We start from the raw sequence: 10,411 nt of genomic DNA on the forward strand, positions 1-10,411 counted from the left end.
TATCAATATAAACACTTTATATTAATTTAGCTTTTACATCATGCAGCTCTCCCTAAGTGTTCATATTGTTTGCAACAAAAACATACAAATAATGAATACAGAACATTAATGACAGTAACGAACCATGAGGAGTCACGATGAGAGGCAGCTTCACTCCATCTTTCACTTCCTTTGGTTTGATCAGCAAAGCTTCAAAATCAAGGCCGGCTGGAAAAGAGAACAGTTAGTTAGTCCCATTAGGGTTTTATACGCTGTTCTTCATGTGTCATATAGACAGCTTAACATTTTCAACCGTCCATTAACCTGGGGATGTTATATACAGTATTCTGTATCTTTCATGTTTGCGATAATAAATCAAAATGACTTCCCTTTAGAAACACAGAGACAAAAAGTCTGTTAGAATGCATATCTAGATATTACTTGAAAATGTTCCCTGTCATTCTTACGGTATTGACTGTTGTCTTGCTCTGGTGGAGGGGTGAAAGTCAAGATCTGCCAATCAATTTCTGGTAACATCTGAGAGTCTTCCAAAGTAACCCAGACCACTTCCTCCTGAGAATCTCTGGGTGGGAGGAAACCTACCCTCTGGGGATAGAAATGACAAAGCAATAGGTGACACAGACCAACCAACCAACTGAAGTAATAGTATATTTATGATATAATATGTATCAAAATGTGAACATTTAAATAGAGACCACTGATCTTACCAGACGTGGAGGGCAGTTTGGAGAGGAGCAGCTGACCACCATCAGATCTCTCTCTATGTTCAGCAGACACCAGCTACCAACGTCAAACTCTACAGGCAAAAAAGGGTCAATCATTCAACCAATCAATTGTCAACACCAAACATCATGTGTACACCTGAGCATGAGCAACGCCAAGGGTGACAACATTTTTCTTGTCACTCACTTGAAGTCAGAGAGGTGACGCTCCCTGTGCTTGTATCCACCATCAACAGATCCTACAAAAAAGAAATATATTCATTTTTCAGGAAAATAATAATGTCTTCCATGTATGTACAATGTACATGTATCAGAAACAGTATTAAGCCTTAAGGTTTAATTGTTTTGACATGGCAGCAAAACACTTTCCAGTAGTTGACTGTACCTTGCGGCTGCGCTGAGGGCAGGAAACAATAACACGCTGACTGTCAGCTGACCAGCACTGACGGGACAACCGAGAGCTGTAGATGCCAGTAAAGCCATCTGTAAAGCCACACCAACACACACAGTTACAGCAATGTTTCATATTTAATGATACAAAAGGTGCAATCATGTGACCACCAAGTTTGTCTTACCTTCTCCAGGTCTATTCACCACATCCACCACCACGGAGGTCTTCTTAGTGTACCAGTCAAACTTAAAATAAAATATACAAGCACAGAGGAAAGATTATTGAAACTCAATAATGTTCTTCTGCTTGAACACTTATTGAACACTTGTGTATCCGTGCACAGCAGAAAAGAGCAGATGGTGCATTGTGTAAGATACATATGTTTCCCCTTATCGGGAAGCACTATAGAGTGGTGCAGTGACGAGTCCTAAAACCCGGAAGTGAGATAGCATTTTACAGGGTTCATACACTTTTTCACCAATGATTTTCAATGACTTTTCCATGACCTTTACCAATTAGGTAAAGGTCATGGAAAAGTCATTGAAAATCAATGACCAAAAAAATGTACTCTTTCTCAGCGTACCACTGAAAATTGTTTATTTTAACAAGGAACATGAAAATAAGGTCTGCATATGAAACATGTGGTGCCTATCTAAAACAAATCAAATAGTAGGCTTACTAGCTTCTACACGCTAAAGCAACAAAAATCTCTCACCAGCAAAATACCTCGTCAGTTAAATGCCATTTTACGTTTCATTACTATACCATACAGTATTTATTATCGTTATAGTATTACAATTTTTTGGCGATTGGATAAAATATAAATTATATTTGATGCAACTTTAGTTACATTTCCATGGCTTTTTCAAAACTTTGGGAAACATACTGTTTTCCATAACTTTTCCAGCGCCTGGAATAAGCATTTTGAATTTCCATGACTTTTCCAGGTTTTTAATGACCATAAGAACCCTGATTTTACCACTACCGGTTCCCTTGTCTCAGAGTCAACTGGATTTCTCCATAGGATTTTGGAAAATAGCTCGAAATAAGGTCTGTGGTTGACACGAATTTAAGAGACGGATCACGTTTTGTTCTACGACATTAAATACATCTGCAGTGACCCCATTGGTGATTTTTGAAGAGTTTACGTGTCTGAAAAACGATGGTTGTTAACATGTGGCCTAATAGGACTACAGAAGTTGTCGAGGACGTTGTACGTCATTACGCCGAACACGTAAACACTCCCGCTAAGTTTGTTTGCCCCTGTTCTGCTTGAAAGCAAGTACCTGCTTCTTGCAAACTGTTAAAACAAACGCTTCAACTTGTACAATTTTGAATCTGTATTTTTGAATATCCATCTTAAGTTGGCGTGACGTTGAAGTTGTGCGACCCTGCTGTACTCGGATTATAGCACAACGTTGGCCTTTTGCTTCTGGCGATTAGATTTATGATTAGAAAATTATAAAACTAGGGTAGACATGAGGAGATTATCCGGCTGAACAAAACGTGCATTTATCAAACATGTTCGTTTTCCACAGATCTTATTTCGAGCTATTTTCCAAAATCCTATGGAGAATCCCATTGCTTTTTTGTCGAGGGAAACCATGCGCAGTATATTTCTGGGTCAGGCTACAAAAATACGTCATCGCTGCACCACTCTATGCACTTAGCAATGAAAGGAAGTAAATGTGTCCACAGGAAAAGAGGCTCCATCCTGTCTTACCATGCAGAGCCTGCTGCACTGCATGTGCGGGCCAAAGACAGCACATTCCAGGTAGACAATCCGACACTGGTCTGGGCTCAGCCTGGGGGAGCTCACTGCACTGGTGCCTGATGTTAGCTGCTCTGAGGGTCACAACAAAAACAATGCATATGAACATCTGGAGTAGTAACACAATTGAGCTACACTTGTTATAAGCATAATAAGCATTCACTTACCACATTTCCCACCAGTAAGATCCACATAGTACAAAGACGAACTGATAGAGAAAAGGGGGACATGAATAATTTGTAGTATTAGCTCATGAGCATTTTTGGGGTCATGTATGATAAGCCAACTTTAATGTGTCTATTTTATCAGTGTGAACAGCGATCACCTCCTGTTGGGGCAGAACGTGAGGCCACATCTGAAAGGCTCATGCAACCAACCAACAAACACCACGCCTGTGTCACCTGGAGCCCAAAATGCCTGTAGAAGCAGAGAAAAAGTAATTGAGAGGAAAAGAGAGAGAAACAGCAGGATTAATGAGCACACCAAAAGTGCACAAGAAACATATGAAGCACTGCACACAAACTGTTGTACCGACCTGTCCAGGTGAGATATTGTCAGGTACGCCCTCTAACACAGAGACGTTGTCACCCTCGATGTCCAAAACACAAAGCACTGGACAGCTTTTACCAACCAGCCCCTCTCCCCAGTCCTCATGGAAGACAAACTGCTCTCCCTGCAGGAATAAAAAGTCCACACTTTAACACTACTTCTTAAGCTAGAATGGAATGCAAGATTTTTGAATTAAACATTTGTCTAGTTTATGTGTTTTGCGTATTTGTATTTAAGTATTAATTGCGTTTACTTTCACAGTCTCCTTTTCCTCGCTTCTCACTGTCTCCTCCTCGTCCCCAATAGAAGACAACTCTGGTGACTCACTCTACAAACAGAAAACAAAACAAACAGCAACATGTTTTTACTAGTCTTTATTAGACCGATTCTATATACCTGTTGTAACTTGTCTATCCAGACTAAATTAAACAAAGGACATGAAACCTGATCCGATAGTCTGCTTACAGTCAACGGAAAATACCTGGATGGCATTCAAAATGAAACTATTTGCAAAAGGCCAGACTATGGAATGCTTTTACCGTTGAGCGTCTGACTTATAATTTGATCCAGTTTGCGGTTAGCCATTAGTTCACCACTTGTGTATGTTTTGCATCATATTACATGCATTTAAAGGGTTCTTTAACAATGTCATGCCCGTGGATCAGGGTGTACAGAGTGAGGCTGTTGTAGGCTGTGATTGTAAAGCCCCTTGAGGACATGTTTAGATGTTGTGCTATAGTTAAATTGACTCGACTTACAAACTGTTTGCTATGCTCAATATTGAACACAATCCCAACAATGACATCAGGGAGAATCAACATTCTTGAAATGTTCAACCAAGGGCGAGCAGTTTAGCAGTTCTCTGTCTTATGTTATTTGGTGCCAATTTATATACAAATACAATTTTTCTAACAAACCTGGAAGAAGGATTTTGCCTTAGGTCTCTTCCTTTCTGCCACATACAAGAGATGTGTCTCAGAGTGGGACCACACCAAGCAGCCAAACTGGTCTAAGGATGCAAAACACAATGTTATTAACACAGGGTCTGGAATATGTAAAAGGCAAAGCTTAAATGAACTCATTTAACAAACAAATGTGCAGATTACTCACCATCTTCATAGACTTTGCCATGTTTTTTTAAGGCTGTTAGATTTATGCTTTTCATCTTTATGTTTTTACTCCAGATCTAAAAGGTCACAAAGAAGCAGAAGAGAAGAGATGTCAAAGAGTGTGGGTTTCAAAACAGTAGATGTGGCAGAACAGAGTTACAGATTAACATTATAATTAGAGCAATGCATAAATGTTTTGGTAAGGCCTTTGAGGGACTTAATGCTGAATCTGAGCCAGACACACACCTCCAGAAACTGTTTGTCCTCTCCTTTGATTGTGCACTCTCTGACCACAGCCTTCATGTCACCTGAGGGTGAATCCTTGCTCTGCAGCCTGACAGGACAAAGATATCAACAGACATTGTTTAGTTTGCATACAGTTGGTTTAGGGAACTAAAGATAAAACAACAAAAAGGGTACTTACTCTCCTTTGATCTCAGTGCAGTTTCCTGAGGCTCCAGAGTACACCACCGACTTGTCATCATGAAATACGATGTACTGTCTGCAAAATTTGACATTTTCATTCCTGTCCAGGTCACGTTGGCTCCATTCTACAGAGGAAATCGAACAACATTATTTCAAAATCAATATATACAATATCTTTCATGACAATTTTACAGTGGATGGCACAGACCTGTGTAGATGTTGCTGTATTTGCCTCCATACTGAGAGGTAACCACATGTCCTACGTCTGCTCTGCTCAAAGAAGGGAAGAGGCTGAGCTCTCTGTAGAGCCTGGCAATATCCTCTGGGTTGGTCACCACCTGACGACAAGCAGCAGAATAACTCGCTCTACGCCTCAATACAAACTGTCCAACAACGAACACCGCCCTATTCATTTCCGAGCTAAATAGCGGACAGCTGCTAATAATAACAAGCTGTAGTCATAATACGTTTGTTGTGTTATACTTAAAAGTTTACCACCAAAAACCGAGGTAACTTTATAAACATAAGCATAATCATTAACGCAAACCAACTAAGCGATTGTCGAATAATGATTAAAACAGCATAGTAAATAAGCTACTTGTTTTTAGCCGTGTTTGGAGGATTGCATAGGGCACGATACTTACTGCAGTGTGCTAGCTTAACTTTAAAACTGGCTACAGTGAATGTAGTTATTGACACCAATAACGGCTAAATTAACACCGTTAGAAACGTATAGGAGGTGTACTTCTAGGGTAAAATTGGAGTTTAGAATCAAGGATTAGGTATTTAATTTAGCGTAATCATACCTGTGAGTTCATGACAAAGACGGTGTGTTAACGTTATCAGTCTCCTGGAGTACAAAGCGGTACTTTCACTCTACTCTTTTTCTACCTCTAACTCTGACTCTGTTTCCCCTCTGCGGCCTCCTTACTGCCCTCTGCTGAAATTTGCTGGTAAAAAAAAACTGAAATAAAAACTCACCCTCAGGATGTGTTATTTGAATAGTTTACACACGGTTGGCCCTAATGACCCTTTCTTCCCTTTGCCTTTATTCATAGCAGTAACGTGTGTCGATGCTTCTATTTTATAGACGAATGAGCTTTGCAACAACCAACTGGAAAAGTTGACAAATTACAAATTACAGCTTTTAGCGCCCTCTCGCGTCATCATCTCAAGAGTATTTTCATGGTGCTTATCCAAAGTTATTGATTTGTTACATTAGCTTTCGAAGCACAGTAATATATATTTAGTTTGTATTTTTGTTGTAAGTATTCATTCAATATTGTGTGTGAATGACAACCAGCGCACTGCTCCTGTCAGTCAGCTGGAGTAGGTGGGGTCACAAAGAGCCAAGATGGCTGACTTTGAGGAGCCGCTGTCAGAAGAAGAGAAGGTTTGAAGACTGTTTTATTCTTTGCTTAACGTTGTGTTTTATTATTTGTTGATATTAACCTGTCTTAAATGTTCACATGAGGTCACGGTTGAGTTTTTTGAAAGACAATGCCAGATTTAGTCATGTATTGAAATGATAAAGTAGTGTTTCTAGTCACCACAAGCTAACGAGCCGATGCTAGTGAAAGCTTATAGTTGGCTAGCGGTGAAATCAAAGGCTGGTAGAAGGCTTTAATCACTAGATACAGAACAGTTTATAGTTGTTGAAATGTTATCTTTATAATTGTTAACAAAAGTATCGACGCCAGTTTTCAAAAGTCGCGTTGCATTGCCAGTGTCTGCAATAATTACAGTATGGGCTACGTATTCCTCTCATGTACTGTTAGCTAGCATTAGCGGCTAACGTTACTTGTTCAGGATTTCTGGGTCAAACAGATTCAGTTGCAGCTCAAATACTTGTTAGCCTCTCCAGGCTGCAGTTCAGTATACCGGTGCTCACCGTTTATATGGAGCCTAATAGTGACACCCTGCCAGTGGCAGCTGGACACATTACCAGATGGACGCAAAGCTCAAATTAATAACAGACAGTCGTTCATTGTACCCTCATGTAATTAATATTACTAATTATCAATGTACCATTAACATCAACAGAGTTGCGACATCATGTTGGTTATAGAGAAATATTTCAAATTAAACATGTATTGATGGTCAACAAGAACATTTAGGGCAAGATGATGGCAGGATTTTATATTGACATGACAGTCTCTGGACACGCGTTTATATTGCAGTGTCCTCTCACAAAGCATTGTCTCGATGTTTAATCCTTCATTCACAAAACATACACAAAAGCTCATGTTGGTAAATAAAACTCACTTGATATTATTATTGATTGAGTTGTTTTGTTCTAATCGAGATGCTATACTCATTTATAGTTTAAGCATAACAGCATGTAGTGTAGTTCTGAACTGATTTAATAGCAGGTCACATTATCATGATGAATCAATTAATTGGTAGCATTTATTCTGCTTTCACAGGTACGCATAGCAGCCAACTTTGTGACTCATGCCCCTCCGGGAGAGTTCAATGAGGTCTTCAATGGTAAGATGTGACTAATTGTGACAACATTTGCATAACAATAATAATATTGTATTTCGTAGAATATATTATATGATCATTTGCTTGATAATGGTATTGGTTGTGTTTTCTTATGAAAGTAATGCATAAACAGTGGTTTATTTGTGTCTTGCTAGATGTGCGACTTCTTCTCAACAATGACAACCTCCTCAGGGAGGGGGCATCACAGTAAGTAACATATTTTTAAGAAAAATGCCAGAAATTCCAATACTCAAAATGTACAACATTCAAAACACTCGATCCACCGTTACATCATATTGTGTTTTGATATATATATATTAGGCACTCTTGATTATAAACATGGCCAGTGTTTTCAAAATAGTCAGTGGAAAGCATTTATTTGAAAAATATGGGGGGATATTATGAACGCCTACTGAACTTTTGCTTCTTTCCATTTGTCCAGCTCCTTTGCCCAGTACAACATGGATCAGTTTACTCCTGCCAAGCTAGAGGGCTATGAAGAGCCGGTATGTTTAATCCTTAAGTCTTTCCTATTCATTCCAGAAGAGCACGTGTGAAAGCCAGTCTTTTTTAAATCTTTCCCTTCCCTTTTTAATAGGTCTTGATCACAGAGCATGGGGACTTGGGTCAGGGACGTTTCCTGGACCCTCGCAACTGTTTGGCTTTTCGCTTCGACCACTTAAGAAAAGAGGTGAGCGATGTCCAGCCCTACGAAGGAGAGACGGCCCTGAGAAGCTGGAGAGATGCCTGTGATACTTCCCTTAGTGCCTACGTCAAGGAGCACTACCCTACTGGAGTGTGCACAGTAAGGCGCACACAAATTGTGACAAAATATTCATCTGTGCCTGACATTTTAAATACTCATACTTGATACCATCTGTGCAGGTATATGGGAAAACCGTTGATGGTCAGCAAACTATCATAGCCTGCATTGAAGGACATCAGTTTCAACCCAAAAACTTCTGGTATAGTGACTTTCCTGCAAACCTTTGTTTGAAATAATATCTGAATATAGGTCCGCTGTCTGTTTGTAATGATGGGCTTCTCTTCTCTTTAACACAGGAATGGTCGCTGTAGGTCAGAGTGGAAGCTAACCCTCGGTCAGTCAACTGCTCAGGTGGTGGGAGTGCTGAAAATCCAGGTGAATTAAATTTAGTGAGCTATACTTCAGAAATGGAAAAAAAGTCAAAGAGGGACATTAGTTTTTAAACTCGTTTACTAACGAAAGTCTTGTCTGTCTGCAGGTGCACTACTATGAAGATGGGAATGTGCAGTTGGTTAGCCATAAGGAGGTAGAGGAATCAATACCAGTGACTGTAAGTGAAACCTTTCATACATGGGCACTCATGCAGTCTCTCAGCAGTGGTGTTAACCTTGTGTTGCTTACAAAGTTTAAGCCTATAAATATTGGAAAGTAATGATCTATATATGTGTTTTTGAAACAGAATGAAAGCCAGACAGCCAAGGAATTTGTTGACATTATTGAGAATGCAGAGAATGACTACCAGGTAAGCAACCCTTCATTTTATAAACTTTTTAAAATGCTAGGTCTTATTTTTATCCAAACCTTAAAAGAAACAACATTTTTTTTAAATGAAAATGTGAAGATGTTATACTTAATATTTGTTGACTCCCACCTTTTCTCTCAGACTGCCATCAGTGAGAACTACCAGACCATGTCTGACACCACCTTCAAGGCCCTGCGTCGCCAGCTGCCGGTCACACGCACTAAGATCGACTGGAATAAGATCCTAAGTTACAAAATTGGCAAGGAGATGCAGAATGCCTAGTGGAAGGTCAGGGACTTACCAGGGAGACGCTCAATCCACTGGGCCCACAACAACCCGCCTATACATGTGCAAAGGACTAACCAAAGCAAAGCTTTATCAGTATGGGGCAAGGAATTATAAAAAAAATAAAAAAGTATAACTGAAGATTTGCAGACCGTTAAGCACAGATATCCGTCTGCTGTAAGAAAGTTATGGAAATAATCATGGTTGGGAGAAAGCGGTTACTTCTGGGTGTGTGTTGTAAAACAGTTGTGTTGGGTCAGTGTGCAGGGCTTTGCTCAGGACTGCTACGTATAAAGTAGACCTCCAGAAGTCAAAAGTTTAAATAGTCAATCTGATGCAGAACTGTGGAGTTCTCAGCACACAGAGGAAATAACCAGGACCACACAAGGCAGCTGATGAGAGAAATGAAGCACACCATCACATATCAGGGTTTAATTATAAGAAAGATATAAGCATTTGGAAAGCATTTACTGGAAATGCCAGTAGTTGTGTGTTGCTAGTGAAGTTGACAGTATTTCTAGCTGTGCACGATCCTCAGCATAGCTCTGTTCCTGCACTGTAGACCTGTATGTCTGTCCGGGCTGAGGGAGTGTTACCCGTTTTCTTTTGCACTCCACTGATTTATGTCTCCACCCATGCTAGCATTTGACTGAAGATAAAGCAACTTCCACGCTGTAACGTATTCTCTGTTCTGTTACATCGGCAACACCACCTCCATTGCTGTACAGCTTTTCCTTTGTAAGAAGGAACACATACTCATATTAACCAAGATTTATTTGCCAAAATCTCTTTCCTATGGTAAAGAACTCCATCTTCCAACCCATGTATGCAAATTTCTATTTTAATATGCCGTTTTTATTTTTGGAGTCTTAAAATAATGCACTCTTAAGTGTAACAAACGTGTATTGGTTGATGCCCAATGGACGCATCACAGTAAAGCAAGATCATATACTGCTGACAGGACTTCTGAAAGGCCATATCATATTGTATGTGTTACATAACGTCTGAGTAGGCTGACTCTGGATCAGTTACTTGTTACAGTATACTACGTGCTGTGTTCAACCCTCACACCATACGACAACTGTGTGCCGATCAGTTATAAAGTTGAAGACTGTACTGCCCCAAAATAAATGGATTGAAAATATTGGATAGATTGTTGTTTT

General features: G+C 39.7%; 2 protein-coding genes across 2 annotated transcripts in view; one reads left to right on the forward strand and one right to left on the reverse strand.

Annotated features, from left to right (window-relative positions):
- The window catches only part of LOC104955726 (acylamino-acid-releasing enzyme), a gene marked incomplete at its 3' end in the record, with an annotated part of 6,217 nt that extends 347 nt beyond the window's left edge, over positions 1–5,870 (reverse strand). The window contains exons 1-17 of the mRNA XM_010783114.1: positions 5,775–5,870; positions 5,177–5,306; positions 4,967–5,093; positions 4,789–4,876; positions 4,544–4,619; positions 4,351–4,442; positions 3,687–3,761; positions 3,420–3,557; positions 3,210–3,301; positions 3,052–3,092; positions 2,837–2,958; positions 1,298–1,358; positions 1,108–1,205; positions 910–961; positions 708–796; positions 447–585; positions 124–207 (exon numbers count right to left, since the gene is read on the reverse strand). Coding sequence (XP_010781416.1) covers positions 124–207; positions 447–585; positions 708–796; positions 910–961; positions 1,108–1,205; positions 1,298–1,358; positions 2,837–2,958; positions 3,052–3,092; positions 3,210–3,301; positions 3,420–3,557; positions 3,687–3,761; positions 4,351–4,442; positions 4,544–4,619; positions 4,789–4,876; positions 4,967–5,093; positions 5,177–5,306; positions 5,775–5,786 — 1,516 coding nt within the window. The remainder of the gene's footprint in view (positions 1–123; positions 208–446; positions 586–707; positions 797–909; positions 962–1,107; positions 1,206–1,297; positions 1,359–2,836; positions 2,959–3,051; positions 3,093–3,209; positions 3,302–3,419; positions 3,558–3,686; positions 3,762–4,350; positions 4,443–4,543; positions 4,620–4,788; positions 4,877–4,966; positions 5,094–5,176; positions 5,307–5,774) is intronic.
- Positions 5,871–6,252: 382 nt separating this feature from the next.
- On the forward strand, positions 6,253–10,392 carry LOC104955722 (F-actin-capping protein subunit alpha-1-like). Its single transcript, XM_010783109.1, has 10 exons — positions 6,253–6,361; positions 7,395–7,458; positions 7,611–7,662; positions 7,898–7,961; positions 8,054–8,260; positions 8,341–8,420; positions 8,518–8,596; positions 8,700–8,771; positions 8,901–8,963; positions 9,105–10,392. The coding sequence occupies exons 1-10, from the start codon at positions 6,323–6,325 to the stop codon at positions 9,243–9,245; spliced, it is 861 nt and encodes a 286-aa protein (XP_010781411.1). The 5' UTR covers positions 6,253–6,322; the 3' UTR covers positions 9,246–10,392.
- The last annotated feature ends 19 nt before the right edge of the window (positions 10,393–10,411 follow it).

The sequence above is a fragment of the Notothenia coriiceps genome, unplaced genomic scaffold (genome assembly GCF_000735185.1).
Source record: "Notothenia coriiceps isolate Sejong01 unplaced genomic scaffold, NC01 NC01_scaffold00024704, whole genome shotgun sequence".
Lineage (NCBI taxonomy): Eukaryota > Metazoa > Chordata > Actinopteri > Perciformes > Nototheniidae > Notothenia > Notothenia coriiceps.